Raw genomic sequence first — 15,768 nt, 5'->3', positions numbered from 1 at the left:
CCAAAGAATAGGGCCAGCTTGAGATTCAAGTTCACCGCCATCAAGGACACATCCGTAGCTATGCTCACACACACACACACACACACACACACACACACACACACACACACACACACACACACACACACACACACACACAGCATGGTGCGCTCTTTCAATCCGCATTCAAAGAGGGAATCTTTGGGGAGAGACAATAGCAGCACATGCATATATTTGGACATGTAATGAGGGCACATCCCTCCAATTAAGGAGGACTTGTGTGTGTGTGTGTGTGAGAGTGTGTGTGTGTGTGTGTGTGTGTGTGTGGACCACTAGTCCCAGCAGGGGATGGAGACTAAACCCAGCGGAGGGGAACCGACCCCATTCAGAGCTGGTAATCCAATTCTGAAAGCTGTCTTTCGGGGGAGAGTGTGTGCGTGTGTGTGTGTGTGTGTGTGTGTGTGTGTGTGCGCGTGTGTGTGTGTTCAGACTGGGTGGGAGGAGTCAAAGTAGCAGAGAGTAGTTCTTTAATGTGAATGCAAAGCCAGAGAGGGTCAGGGTTACGCCCCTCTTCTCCCTCCTCTTGTAACTGTTCATTTGTTTTTGAAATCCATGACTCCCTCTTCTGGGGGCCACGGCGGACAGTTAAGACCACCCCCCCACCCCCTCACCCCCACCCTCCGCCCCCTCACCCCCACCCTCCGCCTCCACCCCCACCCTCCTCCAGCAGCTCTCTGTCCCTGTTCGATAACCCAATAAACAAGCGCTTTTATCTGAGGATCAAGTTTCATGCTTTTTCGCTCTTTAGGATCCTGAAGATGTCCAAGAAAAAGACTTAAAAGACAGTTGGTGTTTATCAAAAATAATAACAACAACAACATCTGGTTGCCAGGGTGAGAAACATCATTAATAGTCAACTTATATATTATAAAGCCACCAAGTCTGCAGATGTAAATATTGTCTAAATCTGCAGTTTTTCTGAGCTGGTCTTGTTACAAGAGGACCTCGTGGGCCCCCAGCACAGATGACTCAAAGGCCCCCAAAGCTGCCCCTCTCCCAGGGTCTTTGGGGGCCCCTAAACCCCTTGGACCCTTTATCCGTGAGCGGTAGAAGGCCTTACTGTAAACCACAGGGATGAGCATGTTCTTGCAATGATAAACACACATTAAATCAAAGTGAAAATCACTTAAAACGATGTGAAACCAGAGTATTTTCAGTAAGAATCAGGTTGTTTTTTGGGGGGGGCGGTGCAGGGGTGAGTTCAGGAAGTGCAGGTGCAGAGTTGAGTCCTCTGAATGATGTATTATTGTATTATTGAAACAAGGCCACAGCAGAGCGAGCCCCGCCGCTCAGCCGGCAAACACGTCTCACCCTGAAGCGTCATTTTTTAAAGTCGGAGGGTGTCGGAGAGAAGAAGAAGAAGAAGAAGAAGAAGAAGAAGAAGAAGAAGAAGAAGAAGAAGAAGAAGAAGAAGAAGAAGAAGAAGAAGGTGGAGCATTTACACTCTGCTCTTTGCTGACGGCGTCCTTTGATGATTTTCTTTTTGCCAACACAATGTTTTTTTTATAGGGTTTTTTTTTCCAGCATCTTCGGCAACAGAAATTCCGTCAGAGGGTTGAAGAGAAACAGAAAGTGTGGCCAGGGAGAACAAGGAATAGTGGGGACTGGTAATGGACCTGGGGGGGGGGGGGGGTGTCCCCGTCAGGCCCACCGGGTCTCTGCTGCAACAGAGGGGGCCGTTATTGTCCTTGTGAGCTCAGGAAACCGGAGACGCTCCTCCGCTCGGCTGCTGAGTGACATCAACCGCTCGGGGAGAAGACACACAGACGAGAGGAAGAAAAAAAACAACAACAACAAAAAAGAATTACGGAACTCCCGTTAAAACACACTCCAAGAAAAAAAAACCACACACAAACGTCCCCGAATATCCTCTGAATGGCTAAATATTTGCATTTTTTTTCTTCCTCTTCCAATTATCTTCCCGTCCTGCTCTTTGATCTGCGGGTGAAGACGTGTCTGTGTGAGCTTTAATGAAAGTGAGACAGGCTCTGTCTCTCTCTCTCTCACATGTACATACGTTCAGCATTTAGTCTATTGGAGAGCATAAAATAGAAATACAAGGTCACACCACAAAAGAATCATATGAAGGCAAATTGGCAAAGGCTTTAGTTATTATTATTAAAAGAACAAGTACTTAGTCACCTAAATGCTCGTATAAGTGCTCACATTGTTATTATTATTGCATTATTTTTGTCATTGGTTTTGCAGGTATTTGGTCATAAACTGCAGGAAGTCATTAGGATACGTCACATGGGCGTCCCTTTTCGGCCATGTTGACACATGTTACGTGATAACGCTTCATGCTGGTTAAGGATTATGCGTTCCATCCCGACTTTGTTACAGAAAAGCTTGAAGAACATTTAAAGAAGAAGACCATGAACTCGTGTTCGCAATGTCTTCTGAGGTAATAAATCAAGTATTACTACCTCAAGTAGCTCATAGACTTCTATACAAATCTGACAATGTGTTGCCCCCTGCTGGCCATTAGAGAGAATGCACTTCCCAATAGCGTCACTTTTTCAGACCCTGGAGGTCGCCCCCTAAATGATGGCATGAAACAGTCAGTATTGCAGCTGGATCCCAGCAACCAAGAGAGGTCCTTGAACATACAGCCATGGACGCTCTCCCCACCTGGCGGAGATAATAAATAAACAAATATTTGTTGACATATTTCAATGGACCGACCAACAGACTGTTATTGCAACTCTAGTCCACATTTCAGACTTTCATTTTGGTGGGTTGAGGCCACGCGGACGGACCGCGCTAATGGAGTGAGCTGAAGGCACCATTCGTCTCACTCCCACCGGGTGTAACAGAGCAACGCCGCTAATGAACCGCGGGCGTGTTCACACCTTCGCAAAAGAGGAGCTCTAATCAAGCCGGATGAGTGGAAGCACGAAGCACCTGCGTTGGTGGCGGCCGATCAAGGCACTTCAGACCTGAAGGAATTAAACATTCGCCCCCCCGCCCCCCACCCACCCTCCGGCTGTTGCGCAACAACCGATGTCACACGCTGACATAACGAGAGCGACAAAAACACACACGACCTCGGCTAACGTTGTTTTCGGTTGTTTTCCCGGGGTGCCCTCGGAAAGACATGTAGATTTATGCTGCGGTTGCTTTTGACTCACTACTGAATTTCGCTGCATGGAAAATAAAAAAATGTAATTAAAATAAACAACTGAGCAGCTTGAATCTCACTCATCCGTGTTTAAAGAGACCCTTAATTACCCAGGGGTGCACCGAAAATGGCTCCAATTTAAAGGACGGAGTACCGACAAACAAACGCAGGGGGAGATCTACAACGGATTAAACTTAAATCATCGTCTCTCTCTCTCCTTCGCGAGGCTTAAATCTGTTATCCCGCTAATTAGATGACATCTCGTATACGGCGGTAACCGGTTGCTAAATGGCGCGCGCCACCGACGATCTTCCTTTTACCTCTCGCTCCTCTGCGCCGTCGATCCTCGTGCTCTTCGTAGCGCCCACGCAGCCGCGTGTACGTGGCCTCGCTTTGATGTAAACGGAGCTAACGGAACGCCAACGCCGGTAAACGACGGCGACATACTGCAGGCGCCGCGACGTGAAAGACTCGACAACCCCCCTCGAAAAAAAATGCACGTTTTGGCCTCGGAGAAACTCGCAGAAACCCCCTCGTGTTTGTCCGAGAAAGAACCCACATTTCCCCGAGAGGTTCCCCCCCCCCCCTGTCTCTCTCTCTCTCTCTCTCTCTCGTCCATATCGAGCGGGCTTCACTCTGCAGAGAACAAAGCGCTTGTTTGTTTTATTCCAGATCACAGCTCCTGTGTGGGCACGAGGGGTCAGAGCGGCGGTACGAGGCGGGCTTTGAACTGCGGTCACGGGCGTCTCGGTAAACAACGGGGGCCGTAGGCGGGGCCGCGGCGGAAACCGCTGCGGGCGGATGAAGGCGAAGGGTCGTGTGTGTGCGTGTGTGTGTGTGTTTTTTTATTTTTTCTGTGTGTGTGTGTGTTCCAGCCTGTGCGTGCCCACATGTTCTTCTGGCTAATGATTGTGCGAACGTGGGATGCAGCGGCTCCGTCTGCACCGTTGAGAAGGAGACGATGGCGTGTGTTCACAAAACTAACTCGACGTTTTTCTAGTGCGTGTCCTCTTGGCTTCTGATCCGCTCCCCATCCTCCGTCATCATCGGTTTCCATGAGTTTCTTTTGACCCTTTTTTTCTTTTTTCTCCCCTCGCGTTGTGGTTCTCGATTCTTTCGAAAAGGCCGAGTTCGCGCCGCGCGACCTTCGAGGTCGCGTCGGATCGCCGTGGCGTTGCACGCGACGCGACTTGGACAGGTCTGGTCTTTTAAAAGTCGTTTTTTTCCCCGCACGACATGACCGACCCCGTGATCACACACACAAGAGCGTTCACCGGCCTCGCGGGCGCCTGCACGAGAGTTTGCAGCCGAGATAAAAAGACGTCACTTAGTCTTAAGTTTTAATATGTTTAAGAACATATTTAGACTCCCGACATGCGGTGAGTTTATCTAAATAACGCCCTCGAGCACACTTCAGCGTCTTCTTCAATCTGCTGGTAGTTTCATACTAATCCTTCATTTAGTCGGCAGAATGCAGAACACACTGACATACTGTATGCGTTAATGCAAACATCCAACACCCTCGCTGCAACAACAACGTTGCATACATATTGTGACAGGCGGCCCTCCCCCTTGGCTCTCGTATTTCCAGTAGCTCCAGTGTAAACCCGACCGCGCCACCAGAGCGACGGTTATCACCTGTTAACTTAAAGATGATGTACACATCCCTTAGACCTTCATGTTGACACACACACACACACACACACACACAAAGATCCGGTCTCTCCTCTAATCCCAGCGCTCTCCATCATTCTGTCCACATCTGTGTGTGTGAAGGGCGTCCAGAAGGAGACGAGTTTGAGGGCGCGCCGGTGAAATTGTCAAACAGAAAATTTGTCTGAGATTAAAGTCTAACAAACTATTTTTTTCAGAAAGAACTCACCTGCGATTTTGAGAGGCGCACACACTTTTGAGAGGATTTTTATTTCACGTATTCTATTTCATCTTTTTATCTTACTTCCTTCATATTTTCTATATTATTTCCCCTTATTGTGAAGCACATCTACAAATGCATTTATTTCTCATGACAGACACGGGACCTTCAACCAGCGTTGTTGAGTTATTTTTAAAGTGAAATGTTTTCTGTTCTTATGTTATGTTTGGTTTTTATTTTAATTAGTTCACAAACCTATTTTAAGCCCAACCGTGTTTAACTAAGTGGGTTTTGTTGCCAAAGAGAAAAGACAATTAAAGGTTATTAATGAAATTAAAGAAACACTTCACATATTTCTCCTGATTACGCTGAAACACGTTTATCTACATTTATGCCCTTCTTTTTAATATTTCAAGGGAACAGGAGTATAATCTAAATTGCTTCAGGGTTCTGTTAGTTCCCTGAAACATGAAAAATGGGCTCAAATATTATTTCACCGTAGCCAGACAACCACAGTGGCTCGGCTGAAGTTGAAGAGTCAAACTTTTCAGTCTTGTAGACGAGAGAGCCGAAGCGTGGACACCCAGCCCCCCCCCCCCCCCCCCCCCCCCCCCCCCCCCGCATTGATCCAACACGCTCTGACTCACAAAAGGCAACCAAAAAAAAGAAGAAAATACCCGGAGCCCTCGGGTGCTGAAGGGCCTCCTCGTCTCTCTGTGACTCACAGAGCTGGACCACATTTAGACCGCATGCATCCTCCGTGGAAAGAGGGATCGGGAAGACATTCAAATGTAGTGTGAACAGACGCGTTATGGTGTGCGGAAGAATTGGACGCTTGTATGAGAATCAGTGGCTTCAATGCAGTTGATGAGGTGGATTTCTGTATTTTAGAGAATGCCATGTCAGGAAATTATTACCTGACTTGACTTGAAATCTCTATATTATCTTTTTTGGTTATGGTTAATTTAATTTAAGAAAACACCATAAAACTAAGTTTTAAACTAGATTACTCAAACTACGTGAAAGCCCTGTATTTTTACATCATTTCTTATACGTATAATTCACAATGCAGTTTCATTGTATGGGTAACTTTATGTTTAGGAGACAGTGCTGCAGAGATGATAGCCCGAAAATGTCCTCAAGCATTCTCAAAGGTTTATCAGAGGAAGTCTTAAGGAGATGGTCCAAGTCCATTCACAAGTCCTTCAAGTCCTCACCTTTTTGATTTAATTAGACTCAAGTCCACGTCTCAGGTACACAGCTCGGCATGTGGAATATAACACACGACGGGTCCAACTTCAATCTAGTGTTTGGGGGCCAGGTCCAAGTCGAGTCTCCGTCTTCTTCATAAGCAATAAGAATTATTTAGACGGCGTCAAGTCAGTCGAAGTCAAGGTGAAATATGAGCACGTCCTCATCCGACGTCGACGGTTTTTGCGACTTTGCAAAGAAACGTCTGTCGAGCGACTCGAAAGAAGAGTCGCAGAGTGTCCGAACTCTCCGAAATTAGAATTTGGTTGTTCCGAGTGTCAACAGCGCCCGGGATTTTCTCCCCATTGTGATTACAAGAGCTGGAATACATGAAGGCTGGAAAAGGCCCGTCGTCCCCGGTGATGAAAAGGCGCTTGACATTTCTGGGCCAATCACTTGAGTTAAACTATGGCCATTTAGCCACTTCAAATGCATAATCCTAGAACATTGCTCCACAGAACCGCATGTGAACAACACGGTTATGGAATGAATGAATTATGTTTGAGAGCCCATTTCTGCATTAACGGGAGATTTAATGCGTTTGAGTGCGTGACGCACAGTGTTTGTTTATGTGTCGTCGGGGAGTTCAATGCGACGCCGTGAGTGCACGTAGCCTGATATCCCGATGAGTGGCCTTTTTTGTTATTATCCTCTCTGACAAATCGCGTTAGCTGTTTGTTTGCTGCGTCGGGAGGGTCTAATGGAAGGCGCACGTGATGCCGGACGGACAGAAACATGCAGCTATACGCACCACAAAGCAACTTCACGCACGTGAACCCTTAACAAGTGTGCATCTATGAATTTGTATGAAATTTGTGTTTACGTATCTTGAATAGGGAACAGCAACGTTGATTCAAAGTTATAGTTTGATTAGCTGCTTTCTGTAATTACTCCATGCAGAACTCCACGTTCTCTTTATCCCGTAGCCATGTTTCCTTGAAAAGGGAAACCATCGCGTTCCTTCTCCTGCTTCTCAGACTTCAGAGACATAAACATTAAGAAAAGCTAGTCCTGCTGTGTGTGTGTAAACAAGACTGGAGGTCTGAAGCAATGCCAGCGGCTCTGTGAGGATGTGCCGAAGCACAGCGGGGCTCGAGCTAAGAGCTCAAAGGACGTTGCTAACATGCTAATCACGTAGCATGTTCTGCATCTTAAACTAGCTCGTTTGCATGCTAACATTAGCTATGTGGCACAAGGGGGATGTCATTAGTGTGGCTGGTGCTTTGTCTTAAACTGGACTCTTATTTTGAAGGACGGATCGGGGAGCATCCTTCATTTTAAAGGGGGGGACATGGGCAATAGTTGAAATATTGAGATATTTCAAAGTCGTGGATCGACCGACAGCCCACTAAAAAGTCAATAACCAATGATTAAGTAGATATTAAATAGACGTAAACAGGTGCAGCAATTTACGTACATTATGTGAATTTCATCGAGGCTCAGGTAAGAGGAGCTACATCAGTGTGGATTTAATTTAATTTAAAGTTTCTTACAGTGTGTTTGTTTTCTTTCTCTCTGTGCCGTCGGTCCCGTTATTTTCGGCCTTCGCCGTAGTTATTATAATTATTGTTATGATTAGATTTATATGAAAAATAAGAGCAACAAAACAGATGTGAGAGGGGAAAAAAAAAACGGTGCAGAGGCAGCTGGTCTGGAGGCCGGCGGGCGCCGCTATGGCAACAGCAGGCCATAATGACAGACAGGCAGGGGGGGGGGGGGGGGGCATCGTGATTGCTTCAATCACAGTCATATCAAACACGCTGCTTTGCATTTTGTTTTTTTGGCCCCCGTTAAAAAAGCAATTTGCTCCCTCGTTTAGTTCGGAGGTAATTTCAAACGACTGATTGCAGGATGACAAGTCTGGTTTTGGTCTTCGGGGGAAAATAGAAATCATTTAGAATCAGAATCTTAATTGAGCAACCCGTCGCTGTGTGTGTGTGTGTGTGTGTGTGTGTGTGTGTTTGCATTGCTCTAATGTTCTAAATAATTCAAGTCAGTGCATATCCGAATAAATCTGCATTGTGGAGAGGAAAAAAAACAACGAGCCCACTCGCAGATGAATTGAAATCAATCAAACTTTATTCGTCGCGTTCACCGTCCATCATTACAAAGCCTTTTGGGGGGGGGGGGGCCCTAGCTGTGATTGTCGTTAGCCATTTGCTCAGAGGCCCCCATCACCCACCCAGACATTCACGCCCCAATCACAAAACTCATTCTTCACAGTTCACAGATCAGTCCTTAAAACAGAAGACGGGGAAAAATAAATGAGCAGTTCCAAAAGAGGCAATGATGGGAAATACAGTCAGATAATTCGCGGAGGACGCCGCTTTCACCCGATGCCAATGAACCTGTCGCTTTCACTTCCCCGCAACATATAAATGTACCTGACGAGCGCGAAGAGGGCAAGCTAATGTGAAGATGGGTAGATGTTAGCATTCTGTTTATCATAGCGCCTCATTCTTCAAAGATAAAATCTAATTTTTAGACACAGTGGCGTGACCATTACTGAAAGAAGCGGCACAATAAAAACAACACTTAGAGAGATTCACAGCCACGGAGAGATGAATAGTTGAGGGGGGATAAAAACTTCCTTTTTGTCAGCAATTTCCCCCAAAAACTATTTTGATCATTTATTTGCTTTTTTCTTGTATGTAAACGACCCCAGGGATGTGCTGACAGTACCTGGACTCCACCGTAAGCTTAGGAATCAAGCGTTGCGCCAACGCGTCTCCAATGTGTACCAAATTAAATGATTATAGACATTCTGAAATAAATTATATGAAAAAAACAAAAACACTTTGGGTCCCCGTCAATGTTAATTAGCGACAAACACATATCCAGTGTTTTATTGTTATTTTGCAGCAGGATGAAGCAGTTCAGGACTTTAACTCAAAGCCCAAAATGCTTTATTTTACACATACTTCAATCATCAATTCATAGTTCATCAGCAATCTGATTTCATGTAAAAGGCTGCTGATGTTCTGTATTCATCCCGTTGTCAACAAATCCCACGAAAAGAGAAAAAACAACAGTGAATCCATCCATCCATCCATTTTCAATACCGCTTATCCTCATTAGGGTCGCGGGGCGCTGGAGCCTATCCCAGCTGACATAGGGCGAAGGCAGGGGACACCCTGGACAAGCCGCCAGTCCATCGAGGACAACAGTGAATCGATCCAAAAAAAAAAGGTTACATGTTTATTCTTAAACACACTCTTCTGGAAACAGTCACTGTTGCATTGAATGTGTATTCATCCACAGAGGAAAATAGTCCCAAACGAATGCACCATTTCTTCATTGTTTGTCTTTTTCGTGGGATTTGTTAACAGTCAGAAAAATACAGCAACAACCCCAGCATCATCCTTTAAAGTGAGTTTTTGCAGCGTATGTACCTTGAAGAAATATTACACATTTCCTGTAAATAAATAAAATTCTGCCTGGCATCTCGAAGCTTTCAAAGCTTGAGGTTCCCGCGGTAAGTTCACATAAGCCCACTTTGAATTCATGTATTCATGCCTCTTCATAAAACTGTTTATCCTCCACCTCGTGACTGCTCCACCCGCTGCACTTTTCCTTCCTGGTGGTTTGTGTGTTTTTTTCCTCATTGAAACCTTCAGCGAGACCGACTCCAACCACAACAGCTCTGTGTGGTTGAGCACTTAAGCGACGCTAAATGAAAGATTCATTTTAAAGCGACTACACTTGTTACAGTGTGCAGGTTTTGTTCAGAAGTGGTCTTTGTCGTTTTGCATTATGTAAAACAATGTGTGGAATTAATCTTTTACGTCGTTGCCACATGCCTTGTTCCACCTGAGGGGGTATGCCGAGCGAGTGAAGCCTTTTTATCCAGTGATTCACGAAAAAATTACATTTCAAATACAGTAATGGGTCTCTTTAAATCCCGATAATAAATACACCGTTTTAATAACCCCTCGCACACATTATTTCCTTTTGTTGCCATGCCAACTCGCCTGTCCTTGGGAGAAAAATATACAACATGATGCAGACAGAGCCCCTTCCTGGCTCTGACACACAGACACACACACACGCACGCACGCACGCACGCACGCACGCACACATAAATACACCTTCCTCCAACCCCCAGTTACTTAGCAGTGTCCTGCTGATCACTTGAGGAATAAAATAACATAAATGACACATTAAATATGAGCAGAATGGATTAAAAACGGATCACAGCTGAGATAAGTGGCGGCATTTTCAGATCACAGCCAAACCATCCGGAATGAGCAGCTTTCGTCTGAATGTACGGCCGTGAGACGATTAAACATGGGCCTCGAGTCTTGGTCCGGTCCAGTTGTTTTACCTTTTTTGTTTGTGCCAGTGTGGGGTTGCTGGTAGGTTACTAAATCTATGCCTTTCATATGTATAACGTAGGCCTGGCGATCTTATTGCGATAAGATGAAAAACAAAACCCCGCATGTCGTCTCCAGGCTGCGAGATGCGATCCCAGCTGGTGGTCCGAGGAAGACGGAAATCAAAGGTGAAGAAAAACAAGTTGTCAGTGCTGCTCTTTGGTTTTAGAGACTAACCGGAGGGTAGCAGCGGGGATGGAGGACGGAGAGATGGATGCAGGGAGGAAGTAGGAGAGGTCGAAAAAGCTGAAGAGACACAGGCTTTATGTGTGTGTTCAGTCTCTGTGTGAGTCATAGTGATAGTGGTTGGCCGAGCTGAGCGTCCAGTCTTTAGGCTTTCCCTCTGTATACGGTCTTTTAAAACCTCTTTGCTCTATTGCTTTAGGCTTTCTAAGAGCAGAAGAAGAAGAAGAAGAAGAAGAAGAAGAAGAAGAAGAAGGAGAAGAGGAGGAGAAGAGTTGATTGTGCTGTCCTATTAATGGTCGGAGGTGATCTCAATGTCTGTCTGGCCTCTTAGGAGGCTCTTTGGATGCCTGACAGCTGATCCTTTTATGTCATTATGTCTCTCTCAAGGACTTAAAGTGGCATATGTAAGGGAGCGAGAGAGGGCTTGGGAAACAGAGACTGAAAGCAAGTAACATGACACTAGACCAGTGTGATACACACAATGCCTACTCTGTACCTCACAATGGGCCCCGATATCGCCACTTCCCTATTGAGTCCCGAGCGCATATAACAGATTTGCTTCAAAGCACCGCTTTCGCTGAAAAAACCCTCTTCCCAACCGCTGTTGTCGAGCGTGCAGAGGTGTGCAATCGAGCCGGGTCCTAGTGTAGATTCCTCCCGCCCTTGTGTCTGCCAACCCTGATGCTGTTTCACAGATCACAGAGTCCAGATATGGCTGACCCCTTACCCTCCTTTTCCCCCTCATTTACTTTGACCCCAAACTTCGGTCTGGAAAGGATAGGAGAGACATTGGTACAAGAAAAACCCAGACCCTTTCCCAAAGACACCCTTGTTTCCAACACCCAACACCAACCAGCACCAATGTCTCAAGGGTCAGGACGGGGAGGACAATGCAGTCTTTTTGGGCACTCAGATTATATTCCAGTGTCTACTTTTGAATCAGTGAGGCCTGGGTCTGTCAGGACTTACTAGGCTCTAACTTTGTGGTCCGACCTTAAGTTCCTGCAGCGGGCTTTGAGGTGGAGGTGGACCCTGTCCCTGATGCAGTGCGCTGCAGCTGACCATGCCGAGGCAGGGATGTGCGTATGGGCTGTTGGATGGTATGTGACTGCTGTGCAGGGCGGAGCTGGTAGCTTTGGCGGTAGCGCAGCGATTGGGTACGTAGAAGCACCCGTGTGTACTGGACTTCAGGCATGATGAGCTTGAGGCAGAGCTCCTGGGCCTGGCTGGAGAAGCCACGGCTGAGATTTACCGGGAGGTCGTAGCCCACAATGTCAACTTTTCCACTAGGCTGCCAGGGGCGGAGATCCTTATTTTTTATTTGTGCGGCTGACCGTAGAAGTGGCATCCGCCCACCGAAGCAGCTTTTCATCAGCCTCTCCTGGGCTCGCTGAAGGAGTTTCACCTCCCTTGCCACGCAAGCTGGACCCAGCACCGACAGCTGGCGCCACAAGGAGGCGTTGAAGTGGTCGTAGAGGAGTGCGTCTATGGAATTCCAGGAGCGGATCTTTGAAGCCAGGCCCGGTGTTAGGCTCTTCTTTGAGCTCGGGGTTCGCATGTTGAGTTTAACGTACAGGATGTCATCCAGGTCCCAAGAGAGGAGATGCCGAAGGAGAACCAGCGACTCGTCAAAGTACTCGGCGATCATCACCAGGGAGTAAACTCTGTCCACTTCCGCCAGGAAGCCCCGTGCATACGCCACGTCTGTTGCCGGGCGGTCCTTGTCTCCGCCCAAGTCGAACGTCAAGGTGTTGCGTGCGTACATGGAGTCCTTCTCATCGTGCCGGTAGTAGAGCCATGGTTCCTCTAAGAAAGCCTCCAAGGAGCCATTGGGGACCCTCTTGAAGCTCTGACAGTACTGGTTGTAGTAGCTGAACAAGGATTCAAACATGGAGCCCGGCTCTCTCAGGATTGTGATATAAATTGTGTTGTTGGGCATCAGGCGCTGCATCTCCGCCTTGTTGAAGCGCATGTGGCTGGTGACAATGTTGGGCGGTAGCGTGTGCGGGTGGACGAAGTGAGAAGTGAAGGAGCGTGGGTAGCAGAACTGGTGACTGCAGGCCTGCACGGGCAACGCCACCGTGAGGTTGTTGCGCTCCGCGAAGCGGAAGAGCAGGTTCTGCATGGTGGTGCTGGCCGTTTTGTGGGTCTTGAGGAAGGCCACGTTGGTGTGCTTGGGTTTCAGGCCCGGGGCGGGGTGGGAACGGAGGGCGGGGCAACCGAGGTGGAAGGCCTCCATGGTCCTGGAGAAAGAAGAAAGAGAACGCATTCATTTATTTGACACTCCATTAGCTCCGGAGAAAAGGAGCAGCTACTCCAAATCATTTGGCGACATTAGAGACATAATTGCACAGACACTAGACAGATAATGGAACAGACTTGGGTGTAGGACAGGACAGAGATACCACGGGGAAGTAGACATCAGTGGACATGTGCAGAATGGGAATGAGGACACGGAGAAAAGAGAGCAGACGTAGGATAAAGCCACGGAGTATCAGAGAGTTTGTACTGCGTATATGGCAGGGTGATGAATCAATATCATAATAGTTTATTGACTATTAGTGGATTCATAGTGTGATGATGTGAACTTAATTTGTTATCCTTTAAAAATCTTTGACTTTTTGATCTGTGATTTACATTTCTTTCCTTACTGTGAAAGTGTGTGTATTGTTATTGCGAAATCTATTCGTCTCATAATGATCAGGACTTCAGCCCGACTCCATACTAATCCGAAACATGTGCATTGTGATGTTAAAATATTTTTAAATAAGTCACTCTGGGTTCCAACAAAAACTTAATTCTCTGCATCTTATAGTTTCCGATTTGCATCCGGAGTATAATTCTGAATTAAGATGAAAAAAGGGCCAAACGTATAAAATCCCAGAGAAGGAGCGCGCACACACTGAATCCTCAGTATTACACCATATTCACCGCAGACTGAACTAGAGGTTCAGATGTTTAAAAGGTGTGGAAACAAAGTCTGAAAAGGAAAAGCAGAGAGACGAAGGGCAGAGCAATAACGGAGACAAAAGCGTTAAGTTGAAAAGGGTATACGAGAACAGAATACAGCGCTGTCAAACATCTACGATCCCTCTGCTTTTATAATTGGTCCCTCGACCAGCTTGGCAGAGCATCTGCATTCAAAGCCTCCACATCTATAAGAAGCTGGCCCCGCTATTAATTTGACTTGAAAAAGAAAGAGACGGACATCTTCACGGTAATTAGCATGTGAACTCATAAAGAGATAGAGGGTTTGTAATGTATGGCGTTTGCATAAGTGTGGGGGTGGGGGGCGTGTTTCAATCGCTCACCAGCTCAAGTGGCCCCCATGGTGCAGCAGGAGACTGACGGTGCTGATGGCGATGAAGACCAGGAATATCTTCCTCTGCGACATCTCTCCCCGCTTCACTGGGCCTGCGGGAGGTAGAGGAGGAGAAGGGCGAAGAGTGAGCGGAGGGCGGGCGAGAGCAGGTGGAGGTGTAATGAGGGAGCGAAGAGGAGGAATTAAGGGAAGCGAGAGGGATGAAAGATGAAAGGAAGCCCGAAGCGAGGACGGAAGAAAAAAGGATAAAGTAAGAGGGAACGGGACGTGGAGGATTTACTCTGCAAATAATGGGTCAGGATCCATTAGCGGCGGAGGATAGTGAGGCTCGGCCTTTTGTCACCGCGTGATAAATACGGTGACTGATACCTTCTTTGCCTTCAAGCGGCTGCGAGAGCTTCACTCGCTTCACTGTCGGCTCAAACGGGAGGCGGGGCGACCTCGTGCAGAGTGCTCTGTGGCAGAAAACTCCCCCGAGCCTCTCTCGACGTCCTGCCAGTAAGGCCGGCTCGCGTTACGGCTAACGGAGTACGTCGCGCGAAGAGCCGCGTACTCCGTTAGCCGTATGCTTTTTTTTTAAATCCGAGTGCACGTTGGAGGAGCGTGAGCGCATCCCATTTTTTAAGCAGCGTTTAAGCGGCGTTAGTGCCGCCTACTCAAGGGAAAGGGATCATTAAGGGTTTGCTGCACATTCTGGTGGAAAAAGCCTGCGCTCAAATCAACGAGAGCTGTGGTGCATTAACTTTCCTCGCGGCTGCATAATTATCGTCATATTATTATAATGAAAACATTTTTTGGTCAATCGATTCTATTAAACTTCCAAAAAATTGTGAAAAATACTTTTTCAAACTGGTTTTCTTTGACCAAGAGGCCCAAACTACTAGCAGAGCTGCGGCTCAGTGGATTTCAATCCCGACGGTGGTGGTTTGATTCCTGGCTCCCCACATTAAAATGCTTCGAATTCTCTCTGCTTCACAATGACTTGAATTATTAATCAATTATCTCAATAGGTGGCGAAAAAAACTCAGTTCAGCACAATTTTGTATTCATATTCTGAGCTAACGTGCAACAAAGAGACACCCTGCTGTGCAAAATACAAAGCTCATGAATAGGCATGAGACGGGACATTGTTTATTGTGCGAAATAAACAAACTGGTGAAGGAAAAAACGATCCCCATGTTTTAAACCAAAATATCTTTCCCCGAATATTAATTAAGTATTCAGCTAAACATCTGACAGCTGACCTGATGAGTTGGAGAAGATTAAGAGAGGAAAAAAGCAGCCGGGATTGTGCTGCCACTAAAACCACTAAACCCACTCTGTTAAACAGGCACTCGTGCTAATTGATGCACAGATTGTTGTCGACACAGTCGGTTGTTGTTGTTTATAAGTTAATCCTTTGTCGATGTCAACACAGCATGGGCTCTGCCCAATAATCTGACCGCGGCTGCAGCTCGCATTTCGTACTTTTGTTTTCAGAGGAGTTGATGTCGTCCACATTGACGAAAGACTGAGGGACGCAAAGACTGAGGAAGAAGCAAAATATAGACAAGTGGAATCCATCTAATTCATTGCTTTCAAATTGTCAAAAAACTGTAAGATA

General features: G+C 46.7%; 1 protein-coding gene across 1 annotated transcript; it reads right to left on the bottom strand.

Moving 5' to 3' along the window:
- Positions 1 to 11,837: 11,837 nt before the first annotated feature.
- Positions 11,838 to 14,237, bottom strand: gal3st3 (galactose-3-O-sulfotransferase 3). The gene is made up of 2 exons (XM_034557524.1): positions 14,155 to 14,237; positions 11,838 to 13,086 (listed from the first exon to the last, which is right to left on the bottom strand). Exons 1-2 carry the CDS (start codon positions 14,235 to 14,237, stop codon positions 11,838 to 11,840), a joined length of 1,332 nt encoding a protein of 443 aa, XP_034413415.1.
- Positions 14,238 to 15,768: the final 1,531 nt, after the last annotated feature.

Source organism: Cyclopterus lumpus, chromosome 18 (genome assembly GCF_009769545.1).
Source record: "Cyclopterus lumpus isolate fCycLum1 chromosome 18, fCycLum1.pri, whole genome shotgun sequence".
Taxonomy (NCBI): Eukaryota; Metazoa; Chordata; class Actinopteri; order Perciformes; family Cyclopteridae; genus Cyclopterus; species Cyclopterus lumpus.
Note: the sequence above shows the minus strand (reverse complement) of the source record. Positions and strands in the feature narration are given on the sequence as shown.